At 47.9% G+C, this 21,633-nt stretch overlaps 1 protein-coding gene across 1 annotated transcript; it reads right to left on the reverse strand.

Moving 5' to 3' along the window:
* Positions 1–1,085: 1,085 nt before the first annotated feature.
* LOC142209924 (TBC1 domain family member 24-like) lies at positions 1,086–18,196 on the reverse strand. The gene is made up of 7 exons (XM_075278963.1): positions 18,191–18,196; positions 13,424–14,450; positions 13,008–13,166; positions 3,729–3,792; positions 3,048–3,146; positions 2,655–2,967; positions 1,086–1,237 (listed from the first exon to the last, which is right to left on the reverse strand). The coding sequence occupies exons 2-7, from the start codon at positions 14,446–14,448 to the stop codon at positions 1,086–1,088; spliced, it is 1,812 nt and encodes a 603-aa protein (XP_075135064.1). The 5' UTR covers positions 14,449–14,450; positions 18,191–18,196.
* Between the last annotated feature and the right edge of the window lie 3,437 nt (positions 18,197–21,633).

The raw sequence follows: 21,633 nt of genomic DNA on the forward strand, positions 1-21,633 counted from the left end.
CAACTGGGTAAAATTGCTTTTCTGCTGCTCATTGATTTCACAGGAGGCGGGTGCCATGCCCCCCCAAAAAATCTTGCTGTGATTTCAGCTCTGGTGAATCAACTACAGACTGGATCAGTCTTGGCCTTCTGCCGTGTGTTCCTTCAGCTTGTATTGGGTGTAAGGCTGCGTTCACACAGAGTAACGTGCCGCTCATTCTGACACATAAACACGTGTCAGAGCGAGCGCTGTAAAACAGATCCCATTGATTTCAATGTGTGCCGTCTTACACACTCGATGGGAGGCTTTTTAACCCATTGAGTTCAATGGGTAGCGCGAGTAAGACTGAACCCATTCAATGGGATTCTGTTTTACTGCGCTGACTCTGACACATGTTTACGTGTCAGAATGAGCGGCGCGTTACTCCATGTGAAGCCTAAGATTGCTGCACCCGCAGGCGACTCTGACCATAAAGTAAAATAATGATGTGTACAGGGAGATATTTCTATACGATGATATATATTTAATACACAAAATGATCGATTCATTTACATACTGATTTGCATCATAATAATATTTCTATACTAATCAGCCCTATAATACAGTTATCAGAGTCTAAACTAGGCTGTGGTCTGCCAATACGCCCCTGTATAGCTGTGTCCCCTATAGCGAGTGGCCATTATACACATCACTATTATATCTGCTTACTTTTAGGTGACGGATACAGCGACTGTTGTCAAGGAACCAGCTACAAGTAGAGCCTGTCCTAAGTGGAGAACCCCTTTAATTTGACTCATCTGGTTGCAGATTCATCAGGTGACTGATCGTATATCTACAATCCAAATGTACAAAACCTTTCATTACATCTCAGCACCCAGTGTCCACGGTGGCTGCCTTCTCCTTAAGGAGGTCACAGATGATCCGGTCACTGCCCCCTTTATCCTCCTCGCTTGTGTAACTTTGCCGCCATTTTCTTCTAACTTTGCCCTCCTGTAACACAAGTGCTACAAATAAGTGAAGATAACTATTAGAGGGCGCGCTTACTTTCTCCCCCAGGCCAATCCCTCTTGGTAAAGTCATTCCTTTTTAAAGGACACAAGGGTTTTTCAGATTGAGGAGGTCTGGCACCCCCAGACTTCTATATGCTGTATATGAAAGTTCTCTTCACACAGAGGCGGGTTGTCAAATGTTTCGCAATGCTCCGTCCTCCCGATATTGAGGTCAGCGTCGATACTCAAGGCTTGTCCACCTCCGCCACCTGAAACAAGACATCACAGTATGCTTTAAGGGGGGTTCCAGGGCTGAAAATATTCATGACCTGGGCGTATAAAAAAATGACAGAACTTCTATTATTTCTTATGTACATAAAAATAATAATAATAATAATAATACATTTTATTTATATAGCGCCAACATATTCCGCAGCACTGTACAATTTATAGGGTTCAGATACAGACATACATAACAAAGAACGTCATTTCACACAATGGGACTGAGGGCCCTGCTCAAAAGAGCTTACAATCTATGAGGTAGAGGGGGTGACACAAGAGGTAGCAGGGGCGGAATTGCTTATACAGTGTTCAGACAATTTTGTGCATTAGGAATTGTGATCGGCCTGTCTGAAAAGATGCATCTTTAGTTTGCGTTTGAAACTGTAGAAGTTGGGAGTTAATCTTATTGTCCGGGGTAGAGCATTCCAGAGAAGTGGTGCAGCTCGGGAGAAGTCTTGTATACGAGCGGGGGAGGTTCTGATAATAGAGGATGTAAGTGTTAGATCATTGAGTGAGCGGAGAACACGGGTTGGGCGGTAGACAGAGATGAGGGAGGAAATGTAGGGAGGTGCGGCATTATGGAGAGCCTTGTGGATGAGAGTAATAACTTTATATTTTATTCTATAATGAATAGGCAGCCAATGTAGTGACTGGCACAGACCAGAGGCATCGCTGTAGCGTCTAGCCTGATAGATGAGCCTGGCCGCTGCATTCAGAATAGATTGTAGAGGGGAGAGTTTAGTGAGGGGAAGACCGATTAAAAATGTACATCCCCTCATAGTAATGGTTCCGAAACGCAACATCCAATTCACAAGTCATGTGACATCACCTTCATTGGTCATTTGTCCAGTCCGCAGCTCAGCTCTATTGGAGTGTAAGGGGCCAAGCTGCCTAAGCACAGCCATTATACAATAGATGGTGCAGCGCTCACCTGAACAGTCTCAGACAGCTGATCAGAGGGGATCCAGGGTGTCAGATCCCTGCTGGTCTGTAACTATTGACCCATCTTATGGATAGTTCATTAATTGATAAGCCTGGAAAACTCCTTTAAAGGGGTTGTCCCCTTATAGCCCGTCCACCTGATCCTTTCTTGATCTGCAGGACAGGAGACCAAACGCACACCTAAATCCTCTGTGAATGGAGTACCAGTGCGCTTGTGTGACCAATGCTCTATGCCATAGGGTTGCCAGGAATGTGATCTCTGGCAGTGCCACAACCCCATAGCGGTGAGTAGAGCACTAGCCACAGAAGCTCGCTGGCACTCCATTCACATGTAAGACTCCCTAAAGACTTTCCTGGGGCCTCGCAGCGATCAGTCACTAGTCTTGTGGAATGGCACAACCCCTTTAAGTAAAAAGGACTCTCAGCAATGATTGTACTACAGTGACCCACACACCATCTTACCTATAATAAAGCCTTGGCTGTTTCCAGACATAAACATGGAGGCGGTTTTTGACGGCAGCTGGAAATGTCGGACTGAAAGGAATGGAGATAAGCGGTTTGGACTTCCTTCCATTGGGACAGTCAGGAAGTTTGCAGACTGGGAGGGACTGCTGGGAACGGAGGTCATTGTGCTGGACCGACGTCTAGGTGTGGGAGAAAGCCGGGCACCATGTGAGTAAGACCGAGGTCTTGAGCGTGGGGAAGGCGGGGCAGTCTTTACCATGTCTGGTTTCTTTACTACGACCCACTCGTACCTCTCCATGTCCGGGTGTATCTGCAAGGACAACACTTGCTATAACACTATAAAATATAGACGTGACTGATATCAGCCGACCCTTTAACACGGTCACTTACAGTAAACACAAAGCATTCTCCGGTGCCGAAAAATGAGGACACCTGCCCCGAGCATTTCTTCCTTTCATTCCAGTCTGTGGAGAGGTAGGCGCCGCACACCTAAGGAAGAAAGATCAACTACCATAAAGTCACCTGGGTGTATACAGTTACTATAAAAAGTAAGTGAACCCCTTGGAAATCTCTGGATTCCTGCACTGATATGAAATCTGGTCTGCTTTTTATCGAAGGGCCCGTGCACACGATGTAAGGTGGCGTTAATTCTGACACGTAAACTCGTGACAGAATCAAGCGCTACAAAACAGAATCCCATTGATTTCAATGTGTTACGTGCATTAAATGGAACCCATTGAAGTCAAGTTTATGTGTCAGGATCAACGCGGCGTCGGGCGCTTAGTCACGAGTATAGACAAACATGATGTCAGTGAGTTAGTAACACACAGTTATACCATTCATGTCTTTTACTGAATATATTATTGAGTGCAAGGTAAAAAAAATGGTGAACCCGTGAATTTATTAACCCATAGATTCCCTTTGCCTTCAGTCACCTCCACCAAATGTTTCTTATAGTCCCAAGTAAGATTTGCAAAACTCTAAAGATCTCTTGGATCGTTCCTCTCTGTACATACGTTTCAGTTCCCCAATATTTCGGGGATGCCTTATGTGTCTGTCCCTTTTAGTTACCTCGTTTGCCGTTGTCTTGATGAGCAGGACTGTGGGCTCGGTCCCTTCACAATGGGAATAAAACCTGTAAAGAAAGGCAGTCAGAGATTAGATCCGGAGTCACATGGGGATCATGTAAAGTTACAAGACAGCAGACCCCTCTGGATTTAGTAACCCCAGCCCCAACCCCCAGTCTTAGGCTACGTGCACATATATGTGTGCATGTGCCGGGTCCGTGGTTCAATGGTATGGACGGGACATTTACCACATAGGGGTGAATATAATGGGTCAGTGCACTAGAAGTGACAAGCTCACTGACTGCTATTCACAATGGCTCCTTAGTCGCCACTAGGAGGCGCTCACTGCATACAGCTTTATTCAGCTCAATACAGGTTGTATAAAAGCATACAGTTACCTCCCTCTAGTGGTGACTGCCAGAATTACATCATTTATCCAAACCTCTCCGTTCCCCTCTAAATCCACCACCCCATGCCCTGCTTTATATATAACATAGTGTGACCATGCTCCTTGCTCATTTGCTTTCCATGTAGTTGACGATTCTGAGTCGTTCTGAAAACTTTGGAGAAGCAAAGTTTGATTTACTTATTTAAAAAGGCTCTCGGCACTCATCTCCCCAGTTTTCTCTCACAGAGCTTGTTCGTCTCAGATAGACACAAGCAATTTTGGGATTTAGTTGGCTATTTTATTTTGGAATTGACCTCAGCGGCTCTCGAAAATTGTAAGAAAAGTAGAAGATGTCTTAGGAATTCAGAACAAAGTAAACAAGGTTATAGGAGTGCTACTAGTGCCCCCTGGTGGAGACAAATGAGAATGCAGATCAATGGCTAGGTAAAATGTAATCTCCACTTCAGAATAGAAACACGTTGTCTTATATGAGGGGATGGCGATTTAACACATTGTCTGATACTTTATGTCACGGAGCAAAGGTATACGTCTTCCTCCGGAAGGTCTTTTGAATCAACACGGACGCAAGAGGTCGGGAGACAACAGCAATTTATTGTAATCCACAAAGTTAGTAGCCGGCGGCGGTCACATCAACCGTAATAACAATAAGTCCACAGAAGTCACAACTCAATGATAGCTTTGGTTCCTTGGTCCTGTAACTAAATCCTGGCTCTCTTCAGAGCTGTTCACAGGCCGGCTAACACATACTAACTGCAAGCTACAACTATATACTAAAACTGTTACACCTATATCTGTGGGTGGGAAGGGCTGAGTCACAGATCCTTCCCCCCTCACCTATACCAAGGAGAGCAGACTCCCTGTCTACTATGGACAATGCACCATCCAACATCTTCTTGGAGACACTGATCAGATTATCTCCACCCATTGTCCTCACTGGTCCTCACTAGTTAGAGGTATTTGCATACAATGTGCTAACACACTAGACCCGAATCAGCCAACTACACACTGATGTTTACAACAGGTTAGAGAATACATTCCACATGAAATATATATTACACATTGCCTATTGCCGGACTCTAACCATCCCGTGACAACCCCTCCCCCTCTCAAAACATGTGCATGACACAATTGGCCTACACAGGTAAATTGGGGAATGCACAACAGTCTCTATAGCTCATATGTCCTCCTGCCGGGATAACCCATCCGCGTTCTGGTGTTGGCTCCCTCGGCGGTACTGAATGGTAAAGTTGTAGGGTTGAAGGGCCAGACTCCACCTCAACAGTCGTCCATTGTCCCCAGAGACTCTCTGCAGCCAAGTGAGGGGGTTGTGGTCGGTAACTACGGTGAACTCCCGACCATACAGGTACGGCTGTAACTTCTTGAGGGCCCAAACTACTGCCAAGCATTCCTTCTCTATAGTGGCATATGCTACTTCCCGGTCCTGCAGCTTCCGGCTGAGGTAGGCAATGGGGTGCTCCTCCCCCGCGGCATTTACTTGGCTGAGGACGGCTCCCAGTCCATATGTGGAGGCGTCTGTCTGAACAATAAACCTTCGTTTATAATCCGGGGCAGCAAGGACAGGTGAGCAGGCAAGGGCGTCCTTCAGTTGGTTAAAAGCTCTGTCGCAGGCCGGGGTCCAGCTCACCACTCTGGGCAGGTTCTTCTTCGTCAGGTCCGTCAGGGGCTTGGCCACGGAGCTGAAGTTAGAGACAAATTTTCGGTAATAACTAGCAGTACCTAAGAACGCCATGACCTGTTTCTTGGTCTGTGGTATGGGCCAGTCTCTAATAGCCTGTATCTTAGCGGGCTCTGGTCGCAGTTTTCCCCCTCCCACTCTATGTCCCAAGTATTGCACCTCGCCCAGACCTATCTGGCATTTGTCTGGTCTAATTGTCAGGCCGGCCTCCTGTATCCGATCTAGAACAGCCTCAACATGATGCAAGTGGTCCTCCCACGTGTGGCTAAAGATTGCGATATCATCCAAGTAAGCACAGGCAAAGTCTCTGCATCCTTGAAGTAGCTGGTCCACCATCCTCTGGAAGGTTGCTGGGGCATTCTTCATTCCAAAAGGCATGCTTAGGAATTCAAACAGTCCGAAAGGGGTTATGAACGCTGACCTTTCCCTCCCTGCAGCGGTCAGGGGAATCTGCCAGTACCCCTTGCTGAGATCCAAGGTGGTGACATACTCAGCTGCAGCGAGTTTGTCCAGAAGCTCATCAATGCGTGGCATAGGGTAGGGGTCACTCATAGTATGGTCATTCAGTCGCCTGTAGTCCACACAAAATCTCGTACTGCCATCCTTTTTGGGTACAAGCACCACTGGAGAAGCCCAGGGACTGTGCGAGGCTTGGATAACCCCTAGGGCTAGCATATCCTCCAGCTCTTTGCACATGGTGTTTTTGACAGATTCAGGGACCCGGTAAGGTGCTTGTTGCATTGGTGGGACACCGGGGGTGTCCACATTGTGTTGGGTCAGCCTGGTTTGCCCTGGTCGGGAGGAGAACGCAGCCCTGTGCTGATGAAGTATATTGGACACTTCCTCTCGCTGTGCTGGGTGCAGGTGGTCCTTTAGAGGGACATCTTCTACAGTGGTGATGCGTTGGGCCGTTTCTAGGAGATCCGGGAGGGAGTCTCCTTCTGAGCGCTCCTCAGAGGCAAGTTGGCACATGGCAATCATAGGTGGAGCCCGATCGTGATACTCCTTAATCATATTAATATGGACAGTCTTTTGTCGGAGCCCCTGCTCATCTAGTGCTAAGAGGTAGTTGGTGTCATTGAGCTTTCGGAGGACTCTAAAAGGCCCTTCCCAGGTGGTCTGTAGCTTATTTTGGGGATGTGGGACAATCATAAGAACTTGTTGCCCCTCAGTAAATTCCCGATAGCGTGCTTTGCGGTCGTACCAAGTCTTTTGTCGAGTCTGCGCCCTCTGGACCTGCTCTTTAGCAAAATGGGCCAACTGGGCCAGCGTGTCTCGAAGCTTCAGAACATAAGGGACAACAGGAATTCCGGTATCCTCCACTGTCCCCTCCCAGTGCTCCTTGACTAAGGTTAACGGACCACGAACTTTCCGGCCATACAGCAGTTCAAAGGGGGAAAATCCAGTAGATTCCTGGGGCACTTCCCGATATGCAAACAGGAGATGTGGTAGGTACCTTTCCCAGTCTGGATCAGTCTCAGTAAAGGCTTTTAACATGTTCTTTAGAGTACCATTAAAACGCTCACATAGTCCATTGGTCTGGGGGTGGTATGGGGTGGTCCGGATCGCCCGCACCCCGCAGGTACGCCATAGACACTGTACCAGTTCGGACATAAATTGGGTACCCTGGTCTGACAAGATCTCACTTGGGAATCCAACTCTGGTGAAGACAGTCACAAGGGCCTCGGCTACTTTGGTGGCAGAGATACAGGATAGTGCCACAGCTTCCGGGTATCGGGTGGCATAGTCGACTACTGTCAATATATATTGTTTCCCAGATTTACTAGGTCTAGCCAAAGGCCCGATGATATCAACAGCCACTCGTTGGAAGGGTTCATCGATGACGGGCAAAGGCTGTAAGGGGGCTCTTGGGTGGTCCCCTGGTCGGCCTCTACGCTGACATACATCACAAGTCCGACAGAACTGCGCAACAGCCTGAGAGATCCCAGGCCAATAAAACAAGTGAGTAAGCCTCCGTTCTGTGCGAGTTTTCCCTTGATGGCCAGCCATGGGAATGTCATGGGCAAGGTGCAGTAGGGAGGCCCGGTATCGCTGGGGCACAACAAGCTGTCTACAATAAGTCCAGGGTTTATCTGGAGAGCAAGCCTCTGTAACCCGGTAGAGGAGTCCATCTTCCTTAATAATCTTCTCACCACTTTCTCCTATCTGTCCAATCTCAGCCCGTGCTCGGAAACTATCCAATGTAGGGTCCGTCTCTACCTCCCTCCTAAACTGTGCCTTGTCCCAAATTGCAGGATTATTAGCCCCGAGGAAAGAGTCACTCACCAGTTGGGAAGTTGGGGCCGCTGGGCTGGAATCTGGCAGCAAATCCGGTCGATCCATGTTGGCTTCTCTCTGAGCTTGGCTTCGGGTCACTGCTCCCACAAAGTGGCACTGTAGATTTCCAACATCGTTGCCTAACAGAACATCGGCCGGCAGCCCGCTCATCACACCAATTGTGCATCGTTTTGGTCCATAACCATAGTCGAGTTCCACGGTAGCTTTAGGAATACGTTTCCGAGTACCTCCTGCCAACTCGATAGAAAGGCCAGGGCCCTCCTCTAGGGCCTCGGGTCGAACCACTCGGGGGTCCGCTACCGTTAGGAAAGCTCCCGAGTCCCGGAATCCAACAACTGTTCGGCCATCCAGTAGGACCTCCTGCAAGTGCTTCCGCTGAAGGTTTGCGGGATGTGTGGCGGAAGGCTGAATCCCATAGACCCCTGGAGGTGGAACAGATGGGTCATTCATGGAGTCATCTGGAAATGGGGCCAAACTTTCAGTCCTAGGGGTGGTTCCCAGGTAGTGAATAGGCCGGGATGCCACGGTGGCCCGTGCCCCCATGTTAACAGGGCAACTAGCTTGCAAATGTCCAGGCCGCCCGCACCCAAAACATCTGCGCTCTAGCATTCTTCCAGTAGGTCGTTGTCTAGGGACAGGGTTGTTCATAGCTGGAGGCCGATGGGCTGGGGCAGGGGTAGAGGGGGAATTGTAATCCTGAGGCCGGGCACGAAAGGTGGGTGGCTGGATGAAGGGTGTCTGGCGGACTGTGGTAGTTTTCCGCTCCTCTGCAAACAACCTCTTCCACTGCGGCTTGATGGTCAGGCCCTCATCTGCAAGGGAAGCAGCTTGCTCCACTGTGGCTGGGTTCCGTTCCAGCACCCACTCACGGATCTCAGCGGGGCACTGGGAAAAGAACTGTTCCTTAAGTATGACTTGGAGGATCTTATCGACTGTGACAGCCTCCTCTCCTTCTAGCCAGCGCTTGCATGCTTGCTTCAACTTGTGGGCGAACATGTGGAAGGAGCTTCCCCCATTGTAAGACAAAGAGCGGAATTGAACTCGGTAGGTCTCTGGAGTGACGGCATAATACTTCTGCACCGCTCTTTTAATGGCCTCATAGTCCCGCTGATCACTAGGGTCCATGGCTCTGAGAGCTTCCGCAGCCCCATCTCGTAGGTGCCCCACCAGATACCGGACCCAATCCTTCTCTGGGACTTCCATCAGGTGGCACTGGTGTTCGAAGTCCTGAAAATATCCATCAACATCCCCAGCCGCTTCATCAAAGGTCTTGAAGTGTTTATGGGAGACATATGGTGGTTCTCTCACTGTTGGGCTGGGGGCCGACGTTTGATTATAATTCCGCGCAGTTATCTCAGCCATTCGCATTTCATGCGCCATTCTTTCCTTTTCATGCGCCATTCTCTGTTCCTCCTTCTCCGTTTCCTGAGCCCTCTGTAATGCTCTACTCCTTTGCTCTGCAGTTGCTCCTAGCCCCAGCACTGCCAACTCCTCCTCATACAAAACAACCCATCTGCTCTTTTGGGTCTGTACCTGCCACTCCCGTATCTCTCCAGTCTCCTGGGGGCAGCCCTCCTCATGGTCGCTTTGCAGGGTCATCTCCTCCAGTGCCTCGATCAGTTGATCTTTCGTTCTTCCCTGGTAACTCAGGTTTAGTTCCCGGGCTCTTACTTGTAGACTTGCCATAGTCCAGTTCCTGTATTCTGAGGTTGTGGCTCCATTAATCGCTGGGCTGCTGTAGTCCATCTCGCTGTCCGCTGTTGATCCCACCGCTGCCAACCAGTTGTCACGGAGCAAAGGTATACGTCTTCCTCCGGAAGGTCTTTTGAATCAACACGGACGCAAGAGGTCGGGAGACAACAGCAATTTATTGTAATCCACAAAGTTAGTAGCCGGCGGCGGTCACATCAACCGTAATAACAATAAGTCCACAGAAGTCACAACTCAATGATAGCTTTGGTTCCTTGGTCCTGTAACTAAATCCTGGCTCTCTTCAGAGCTGTTCACAGGCCGGCTAACACATACTAACTGCAAGCTACAACTATATACTAAAACTGTTACACCTATATCTGTGGGTGGGAAGGGCTGAGTCACAGATCCTTCCCCCCTCACCTATACCAAAGAGAGCAGACTCCCTGTCTACTATGGACAATGCACCATCCAACATCTTCTTGGAGACACTGATCAGATTATCTCCACCCATTGTCCTCACTGGTCCTCACTAGTTAGAGGTATTTGCATACAATGTGCTAACACACTAGACCCGAATCAGCCAACTACACACTGATGTTTACAACAGGTTAGAGAATACATTCCACATGAAATATATATTACACATTGCCTATTGCCGGACTCTAACCATCCCGTGACACTTTATATGTGCATTGCTGGTCATAGCATTACTATATATTAGATATAACCGCAACTAGAAGCCGACGTGTAGGGTTGTGTATCGCCTTTCCGTTGTTTGCAGATATGGGGAAAAGAAGGATCAGCCATATTGATGTTTAACCTGCCCTGTCCTTTGTTTCCGGTGACCTTTCCCTCCCCAATAAAAACCGACAGTAAGTGAAAACCTTCTTCTTCACACATGGAGGCTGAATAGTGTTCATAACTGAGCATTGCTACAAGTGTATCCAGCTTAGACACATGGGGTTGTGAACACGGGATGTAATTGTAACAATGTATACACCTGATATATATGCGACGTGCATGTACAGGGGTGCAGAGCTAGCAATCGCCACATACCCCTGGAGCCTGAAGGGACCTATAGGAACCGTACGTCTCTACCCACAACTATCCAAAAGTGAAGATGTCTGGCACCGGCTGACCTGTACAAGGCATCCTCTTTACAGTATCCAAAGACAACATAGCAGGATATAAGATAAGAGGTCTCAAGGCAATCTGTACTCATCTGGAATGGTGTTAAAGGCGTCACGCTTGTGAGATTTTTCTCTCTCTAAGTCTATACTTTGTTGGATTCTGTACATATGTAACTTGGTTTGTGGAAATATAGGAGAGCAGTGTAAACATACCTGGGGCCATGGTCGTACCTGCTGCATGACCAAGAAACCCACATATAAATGCCCAAGAGGTGGCCCCATAATGTGCACGGCTCTACACGCTCCTCAGCCTCCCCTGCTTTATAGGACGTCTCTAGTCTATGTGCTTTATTTAGCGATATCATCATATACAGCAGTATGGCACCAGTTAGGTGTTGGCAGACATACTGGCACAAGATCTCATTGCCTAGCAGTATGATTTTGGATGGTAGCAGGCAACGTTACAAGCATAGGGAAAGCATATAAATGCCATATAGTTATTGGCCGTGGTGTGTCCTGAGATGCTGCAAGTGCCGGACACTATACATGTAATACAGCAGTCCTAGGTTAGTCCTTACCACAGAAGCAGAATATCTGAAGAAGACGTCGCCTTCCATTACATAATGACACGTGCATACAGAAATACATTCAACGCTCTGTTTACAGCGCAATGTTCTGTCTTAATTCCTATGGCCTGGCCTTGATAAATGTATTTTCCTGACTCCCGGCTGTGGAGAGCCGATAGATTAGCCGCATCTTACAGCAGCCGCTCACTAAAACTAACTCAGGCATTAAATTGCTTTTCCTTGCAGAGGACTATCTTTACAGGCAATGCAGAATAGAAGCCTGGAGATAAATCACGGGGCGTAAATTATTAGTCATTTTACTCACTTTATTATTTTTGGGAAATTTCCAGCAATTCAGACCCGTCTAACACTTATGGGTGCCATTCTGAGCACTAACCTGCCCCCCTGGTGTCACATAGAGTGATCAACGAATGTGACGGGTTATTCCTTGCGTCAGCTGTACAAACCATTGACCCTGAATTCATTGTAACAGTTGTGAGCGATATAAAAATACATAGAGGGGAGGAGTCACCACATATGCTAATTAATACAGGACGGTCCTAAGCAGAATTTCTTTCCCCTTATTTGCAAATATTATAGAGCCTGAGGTCTTTTCGAGTCATGCATTGGGTCACCCTAGTAGTCTATTGCCTACCTCTGTAGTATGTTTGGTCTGTCCCAGACTGCAACTTGCTATAGCAGATGTTGTGGACTTTGATGCAGAATTCATGACAAAACTGCAATATGCAGCGGCCCCTGAAGGTACAAACAGTGCACATTGCTGGAGAAGGACCTGCGCAGACAGATCACATGACTATAAATGTGCAGGTCCTAAAGACATATTGCAACGCTGCAAGACTCCGCTAAGTCCAGGTGGGCCTAGGTCTGTATTTAAGGGTTCTCTGTTTATTAAGTGGCCTGGGGATGTATTTAGAGGATCTGGTTTGGGGTTTGTATTTATTTATGGATCTACAGAATAAGTCTACAGTATCTTGTCTGTGGGGGTCCAACATCCGAATCCTGCTCAGATATACAGTGGATGGGGCCGCAGCTCAGCCCCTATTGCATGAATAAAATCAGATTGCTTCCGCTCCCTGTCCACTGCTTCCAGGGTCTGGGCGTTGAACTTCCACCGATCAGATCTTGTGGATAGGTCATCACTATGACACATACTTTTGGAGCTGGAAAACCCTTTTAAGCAAACTCTGTAGTTATTAGGAGCCGTCATGGTGTTCTGGGATGGATGGAGAGGATAAAGGAAGGGAACGACTCCAATCACATGGGAGTTATTGGATAGAGGACTACTCTGCCCTCCTGGCCCAAATACTTGTATGGTGGTCTATAGGCACTGCATGACGGAGGGTGGTGGTGTGAAGGCGAGGGGGCAATTTTGGAACCATCCAAAGACCTATGGCCCACCTAATCCCTCGCCTTGGGTATGGGACTGTCATGGTGACAGATACTGAGGTATACGTTAGTTTAGTGCCGTTACCTCTGCAGACTATAGCCGTGCTCCAGGGTGGAGAACAACAGAACAGGAGGGTAAAGGGAGTAACGTTCGGGAATCCACGACCACACCGTCCTCATTTCATAGGCCGTTACGATTTCTGAGGAGAAATTTGTGATGTCCACTGACATGTGAGCCGATTGTCTGTTGGGAAACAAGTCAAAATAAGTCAAAAAGAGAGACCATTGGACATGTTCATGTGATCAGACAGATGTAATAGGTTCATGTTTTATGGTCAGCATGGTTGAGGATGCCAACTAGACACGTGTAATATGGTAGTGATAGTACAGAAGTATCCCCCCCTCGTAGGGTCCCCAATGTTTCCTAAAACATAGGGGTAGCAGCACTCTCCACTACTGGCTGCCTTCAGAGATAGAATTCCCCTTGACATATCCATTCACCTTGGTTGCATGACGGTAATCCCACTCTGAGACAACGCTTTTCTGTTGGCCATGTGAAGGAGCCAGATCTCCTTGTGGGAGAAGAGTCTAATGCTAAAGGCTTTCTCCAAAAGCTTCTCCACACACGTGTAGTTTGAGATGTTCCTGACAAATTTCTGGATGTCCCGTTTAATGTCCTGTCCCTCATACTCAGTGTGGAGTCTGTACTGCTTGAGCAAGGCCAGAGCCACTCGGTAGAGCACCTTGTTGCCTTCGAGAAGGAAGACGTCAAAGACCCTGATGACATATTCAAAGGGTAAGTCTCCGAAGATCCACGTCAGCCAATCTGAGAAGACCTCCAATGAGTTCTCACAGTGCGTAGTAATGAACTTATGGCCAGCCTGGCAGTATTTTTTGGCTAAGTCACCAAAGGTCATACTGGAAGCTTCACAGGACAAGAAGCTTTGTTCAATGTAGGTCTTGTGGGGTTCTGTGCATGAGATGAGGCGGCACACCCTCTCGAAACACTCCACGTCATCTTCACTGAAATGCATCAAGAGGGCCACCACGGCAGGCAACGCAGGGCAATACGTGATGTCCGGATACTGGTCACCAATGCATATAAGGATCTTCTTGACAGCCGTTTCACCTCGGACATTGAGGCAGTACATGGGCATGAGACAACCGTCTAGGAATTCTGGCAAAGGGTGATCGTTCAGGCCACCTTGCCCAAAAAGACGTTCCGAGACGTCATGATAAACGGTGGCCGTAGGCGTAAATATCCGACAGTTAATGTTTTTGATGATCTGGTTGTAGGCTTGAGCCCTCGAGGCTCGAGTCTCACCCCAGGTCCCATCTCTTGCCATCTTCTTCAGGTCCTTTTGCGATTGAGGAATCTCCACATGGGAGGTTTTTAGTGGTTCAGTCTTTGTTGGAAATTGGTCCCAATCCACAAAGTGCCCGCAGTCGGCATAGACTTTGGTATCAATGTCCCAGTCGTCGGCATCGGGAGTAATGATCACCGGGAGGGCACAAGAAACGCTCATTTCTGGGAAGGAAGAAAAACACTTGGTTAGTCGTGTAAGAGAAGACCCCAATCCGGGGCACAAATGTTACATACCCAAGAGACGCATCTTCAACTAAGTGAGGTAAAGGGGATATCGTCACTCCTTAGGAGGAGAGACCACCATGTAGGTGTGTGGAGTCTTATTAAGCCATTTGCGCTCCACTGTGAGGGATCATGGGAAGAATATGCATATCTGTCTTCCATTATGTAAATAGGGGAGACAGTGCCTCAGTCATGCAGCCGGCGCTCCCTTTAACATAATGCCCGACCTTCCCAGAGGCCTTTGCTGTAATGATGTGGGATTTTACCAAATCAGTCTCTCAGCCGAGGATAGCTGTTTCGATCTGTTTGGATCTCTTCAGCCCGGTGCAGAGAAGACTGAATTAGCAGAGGTGAGAGGCTTCTAGACCAGGTTAAGGGGATATAGTAACGGACCCCGGAGCCTACTGTATCTAAGCCTATCATCAGCGGTACTCCAGGAGAACCCCTCGGTACTACAGTCCCCATCATGCAATGTTACTATGTTTTATCATCATCTTGACATAAATTGATCTTACACATCTCTGGATTTCAGTTTTCGGACTCAGTAAGGGCTCATTCACACGGGGGTCGGTGGGGTGGATTTTGGCACCGAGAGTGACGTGGGGAGCCGCGTCACTCTTGGGTCAAAACCCGCCTGCCACGACCATCGCGGTCACGGCTTTCCCCTCCGGAGTCGGCTCAAATGAATGAGCCGACACTGGAAGTTGCTGCCGCTACTCGGCGAGCCGCGGAATCCGCCTCAAGAAAGGGGAGCTCACTTCATGCCGATAGCAGAAAAAAGAATGCTAGTGGCCTCCATAAACCACCATTGTATGGAGGCGGATTTTGAGGTGAAATCCGCTGTCAAAATCTGCCTCCTTGCCCCCGTGTGAACTAGCCCTTAGGCCGCCTCACACTACAGTTGACCTCATTATAATCGATGGGGACCCTTGGGATCCGTTGTCCGGCATTAGACAGACTGTTTTACTGTTCTTCTTCTGGTCCTGCAATGGACACAGTTGTGAATGCACTTTCATTTTCATCCGTTGCTCTGATCTGTCATCGGATTGAGAGAACAGACTATAAAACTGATAGAATGGCGGACACAGATGGAGCACATTGTATCTGAATCCATCATCATCAGTCATGTGAAATATAAGAGCAAAGCTTTCTCCGTCTGGTGTGTTTAATAACAAGATGGAAGATTTCTTATATCACAGTGAATGATGATGGATGCAGAACGAATATGCTCTGTCCTTCCAACAGGTTTATTGCCCATTGTTCTGATCCTGTGCTGAATCAGAGCAACAAACAAAAATGAAGGTGGTGTGAACGGCCCCGTTATGGTCAGCGGGGTTCCCTGGGAATCTGTAGATATTCGTCATTGGGTGGATTCTTCTGTGGCTGGGGGGCAGAGACTCCTAATATCAGAGATAACTATAGTGCTCGGCACAGTGTCCAGGCCTGTAATACGGATCACACACTGACTGAGTGTCATGGTCATGTAAATGAGCTGCGAGTGACAAGAAATCCCAAGGACACATGTTAATATCAGAGACCGGAGGTGTCAGCGAGGACAGAGCTAAAGCTCTACTTTCTACAAAACCATGCAAATCTGCACGCAACGTATCCCACATTATTGCTGTTTATACTGCTAGAGGGCGCAGGGTGTAACCCTCAAAATAAACCTAGTGACGGCCTAGTAAACAAGCCCTATGCCTTACATCACTCACATGTGTTGCTGTTTATAGTGAATTTGAGGTCACATTTTGCCCTTGTTTTGTAACATTGTAGCCGGAGTAAAAGCTGTTTCCTTGTTTTTCTATCTATGCAGATAGTTTATGCTTGGGGTCCTTTTACAAAGAGGAATTTGAGGCAGTCTCCAAAACCTAGAAGTTGTCTGTGTACTTGTCCATGACACTGAACCAACAAAGCACTGCCTGGAAATTACTTTAAGGGTGCATTCACACTACGTAACACCAGCGTGTATCACAGCCGTACACGCCGGCGTTACAGCAGGGCTGCCGGACACTTCCTATTCATTTCTATGGGAGCGCTCCCCATAGAAATGAATGGGCTGCTTCTTTCACTGCGAACAGTCCCATTGAAGTGAATGGGAAGTGCCGGCGTATACGGCAAGCTCTGCTCATGCCGAGCCGTACATGCCGGCACTTCCCATTCACTTCAATGGGACTGCTCGCAGTGAAAGAAGCAGCCCATTAATTTCTATGGGGAGCGCTCGTATGCCGGCTCCCATAGAAATGACTGGGAAGTGTTCGGCAGCCCTGCTGTAACGCCGGCTTGTATGGCTGTGATACACGCTGGCATTACGTAGTGTGAATGCAGCCTAAGGGAGCCTTCACACGATGTAACGCTGCGCTCATTCTGATCGTAAAAACACGTTCAGAATGAGCACGTAAAAAGCAGCTCCCATTGGCTTGAATGGGAGCCGGCATACGTGCGCTCCCCATTGAAATCAATGGGAGGCTTCTTTCCCTATACTTTCAATGTGATATGCGCGTAATACACTGAAAGCATAGGGAAAGAATCCTCCCATTAATTTAAATGGCAAACGCACGTATGCCGGCTCCCATTCAAGTCAATGGGAGCTGCTTTTTACACGCTCATTTCAATGGGAGTTACGAGCATATACGCCGCATTATTTCGCTAATTAGGAAGCTTTTTTTGGAGATTTTTTTTTTTTTTGTAAAAACAGCTTTATAAAGCCAGGCTGTTTTCCCCTCCTGTAAAGTGAATGGACTGAAAAAACCACGTCGCGTTTTTTTCCGCGCATTTTTTTTTTTAAAGCGTCGCTTATTTTTGCAAAAAACCGCGCTGAAAAAACGCATGGTTTTCGCCTCCCATTCACTTCTATTGCCTTCTTCAGGTTGGAAAACACCTGAAGAAAGGTCATGTCGCTTCTTTTTCTCTGCTAGCAGTCTACATAGACTAACATTGTAAAGGGGCTGATTTTGAAGCGAAATCCGCTGTCAAAATCAGCCTCTTTGCCCCCGTGCGAACTAGCCCTAATGAGCTGTGCACCTGTGTGCATCACATGACCCTGGACTGTGTATCACATGACCCTGGACTGTGCATCACATGACCCTGGACTGTGCATCACATGACGACAGACAACACATCACATGACCATGGTCTGGTTTTTATCCACTGGCAGAATAAATAACATCAAGCAGGGATCTAGAAAACCAGGAGGAATTATACAGAAAGTCTATTGGAGAATTCTACAACTTCACCTTATACAAACATTAACAATACATTAGTCTTTCAATAAGTGTCTGAAACTGGACGACCCCTTTAAGCAGTTCCTTCATTTATCCTGTAAGGGAGACCTCACTCAGACACTTCCATTAATCCTCCAGGAAGCTGAGCTCTGAGGAGCTGTATGTTGTGGCTGTCACACATTAGAGCTGTCTTATGGCTGCCTGTGAATTTGGAGGAACATTGTACGCCCCGATAAATTACAGATCTGCAGGATCACCGATGACTACTCTGCTTCTCTTATGCCACAGGCAGCAAAGGGACGGCTAATGGAAACCCACCACTCATATCTGACCTCTGCCGAGCAAGGAGTAGGATATTGGGCTTAATGGAAGTAATCCCTAAAGTTTGCGTTTTTGAATGAAATTAACCCTTAGAGAGCTATCCTGTGTGCCTAGATGAGGATAGTAAGTAGTCCTTACCCAAAGTCCAGGACTCTGGTCCCACTTGGATTAGTCGTCGGATCAGTCAGGAGCAGCAGCTGTGATGGTGTCTAATAAGGTCTCCACTCACCTGTCACTTGGATATTATGAAGAGCTGTGTCTTATCTCCACCCCTGCCCATCCGCCCACACTGCCCCACCAGGCCTTGTTATTTGTTATTACTGTAGATTTGCTGGGAGATTGCTCTCATACCTGGAGAGGGGAGAACCGATCACTTCAAGGACAAAACACTCATCCCCAGTGAATTTCCTCCAGTGCAAAACATCAACAGACATTAGTCACCTGTGACCTGTGAACTTACTAGCCCACAACTCATTGACACTTTGCTATTTTTAGGTGGATGAGTTAAGACCAAGTGTAATGCCAGGAAGAGCAATCAAATGATATAAAGGGAGACTCTGCATTCAGGACTGATTTCAGGCTAGCGCTACACACCAGCTCTATATACTTACATGGATGAAGATGGCAGTCCTGTGCTCTGTGTATCGCAGCCAATGAAAGTGAATGTGGTTGTGATTGTCACCTGCTCGTAACGTGTTATTGTGTGGGATGTAACACAACCGGATTCACTTTCAGTAGCTGCAAAGCGGCCGGAGACATATGGCGACTACGGTAGTGACTCGTCTCACCACAAAAAATTGCCAGCTCCGCCTTCGAGGCCTTCATTAATGTTAGTGAATGGATTACAACCCCTAGTATGCTGCAACAGCAACTTCTAGTCAAACATCGATCAACCTTTTTGGTACTAGACCTTGTGGTCACGGCACACTAGAGGTTACAATGGGACTCCATGTACTAACATTAGTGCAGGGGCTGCAGGGTGACCCAGTAAACTTTGGTTGCATTACAAAGTCTCCATGTAGCTCCAGCCTAAACAATCGAAACCTATAGGATCACATGAGTATTGTACTACAGGAATAATATAAGATTCCCAAAATGGGAAAGTAGTGGAATACAGTAAGAGTTCCCAAATCCCTCCAACAGGTTGCAAAAGACATTCATATAGAGTGACTCACATGCCAAAACCAATGAAATTAGGTGACCCCCTTCCTTTTGACTACATGGGCCAAATGCCCTCGGTGACATGAGAAGACAACACATGGCGGATGAGGACCAAGAGCTGCAGGTTACACCTCTGCCAAGACCTTTAGGACCCTCAGTGGCTTCTCAGGTGTCATGGCTGCCACAGTCTTGCAGTTTAATCGCTCATCAATGCCATAAATACAAGAAAGAGGTTTATTGTGTGTGCACCATGACAGCGATCCAGCAGCGGTTATACGCCACTTGTAGCGACGATCGCCATAAACTGTGATACATTGTATTTAACAAGTGGTTAATTGTCTGGGCAGCCATGCAAGTCCTCGACATAATGTGACCATTGTTACACAGTCCCTGTTACTTCTGCTTCCTTATTATTGTGTTAATAGAAAGCAAAACTGCTGCGCTCACAGGTACTGCAACCCCCACCCCAAATGTAATGTAATGTGTCCTGTGGGCAGCCCTTCTGTTCTGTCAGAGGCTAGGGAAAGATAAGATAATAAGATAAGATAATCCTTTAGCAAAGTGACCAGAAGATAACTTACACAGGCTCAGTAGTCACATGATAGCCTTAGATACAGCAGCTCAGCAGACAGTAACATATATGATGGGCTTAGATACAGTGTCGTAACTAGGAATGGCTGGGCCCCAAGGCGAACATTTGACACGCCCCTGACCCCAATCGACCCCCCCTCCACTCAAACCGCATTCCTGCTCACACTATAATACCCCCATAGTGGCCCCTGCACACAGTATTATGTCCCATAGTGGCCCCTGCACACAGTATTATGTCCCATAGTGACCCCTGCACACAGTATTATCCCCCATAGTGGCTCCTGCACACAGTATTATCCCCCATAGTGGCCCCTGCACACAGTATTATACCCCATAGTGACCCCTGCACACAGTATTATGTCCCATAGTGACTCCTGCACACAGTATTATGTCCCATAGTGGCCCCTGCACACAGTATTATCCCCCATAGTGGCCCCTGCACACAGTATTATCCCCCATAGTGGCCCCTGCACACAGTATTATGTCCCATAGTGACTCCTGCACACAGTATTATGTCCCATAGTGGCCCCTGTACACAGTATTATGTCCCATAGTGGCCCCTGCACACAGTATTATCCTCCATAGTGACTCCTGCACACAGTATTATGTCCCATAGTGGCCCCTGCACACAGTATTATCCCCCATAGTGGCCCCTGCACACAGTATTATGTCCCATAGTGGCCCCTGCACACAGTATTATACCCCATAGTGGCCCCTGCACACAGTATTATCCCCCATAGTGGCCCCTGCACACAGTATTATGTCCCATAGTGGCTCCTGCACACAGTATTATGTCCCATAGTGGCCCCTGTACACAGTATTATCCCCCATAGTGGCCCCTGCACACAGTATTATGTCCCATAGTGGCCCCTGCACACAGTATTATACCCCATAGTGGCCCCTGCACACAGTATTATGTTTCATAGTGGCCCCTGCACACAGTATTATGTCCCATAGTGGTCCCTGCACACAGTATTATGTCCCATAGTGGCCCCTGCACACAGTATTATGTCCCATAGTGGCCCCTGCACACAGTATTATCCCCCATAGTGGCCCCTGCACACAGTATTATCCCCCATAGTGGCCCCTGCACACAGTATTATGTCCCATAGTGGCCCCTGCACACAGTATTATGTCCCATAGTGGCCCCTGCACACAGTATTATCCCCCATAGTGGCCCCTGCACACAGTATTATGTCCCATAGTGGCCCCTGCACACAGTATTATGTCCCATAGTGGCCCCTGCACACAGTATTATGTCCCATAGTGGCCCCTGCACACAGTATTATACCCCATAGTGGCCCCTGCACACAGTATTATCCCCCATAGTGGCCCCTGCACACAGTATTATACCCCATAGTGGCCCCTGCACACAGTATTATCCCCCATAGTGGCCCCTGCACACAGTATTATACCCCATAGTGGCCCCTGCACACAGTATTATGTTTCATAGTGGCCCCTGCACACAGTATTATGTCCCATAGTGACCCCTGCACACAGTATTATGTCCCATAGTGGCCCCTGCACACAGTATTATGTCCCATAGTGGCCCCTGCACACAGTATTATCCCCCATAGTGGCCCCTGCACACAGTATTATCCCCCATAGTGGCCCCTGCACACAGTATTATGTCCCATAGTGGCCCCTGCACACAGTATTATACCCCATAGTGGCCCCTGCACACAGTATTATGTCCCATAGTGGCCCCTGCACACAGTATTATGTCCCATAGTGGCCCCTGCACACAGTATTATCCCCCATAGTGGCCCCTGCACACAGTATTATCCCCCATAGTGGCCCCTGCACACAGTATTATGTCCCATAGTGGC

The sequence above is a fragment of the Leptodactylus fuscus genome, chromosome 6, assembly GCF_031893055.1.
Source record: "Leptodactylus fuscus isolate aLepFus1 chromosome 6, aLepFus1.hap2, whole genome shotgun sequence".
Classification (NCBI taxonomy): Eukaryota; Metazoa; Chordata; class Amphibia; order Anura; family Leptodactylidae; genus Leptodactylus; species Leptodactylus fuscus.

What these genes read in the sequence shown, in the direction of transcription:
- LOC142209924 (XM_075278963.1), bottom strand. Translation starts at nt 14,448, where the DNA reads ATGAGCGTTTCTTGTGCCCTCCCGGTGATCATTACTCCCGATGCCGAC. An exon ending in TCAAGACAACGGCAAACGAG is followed by an intron (nt 3,147 to 3,728) that starts GTAACTAAAAGG and finishes TTTCTTCCTTAG; the next exon opens with GTGTGCGGCGCCTACCTCTC. An exon ending in GAGAATGCTTTGTGTTTACT is followed by an intron (nt 2,968 to 3,047) that starts GTAAGTGACCGT and finishes TTGTCCTTGCAG; the next exon opens with ATACACCCGGACATGGAGAG.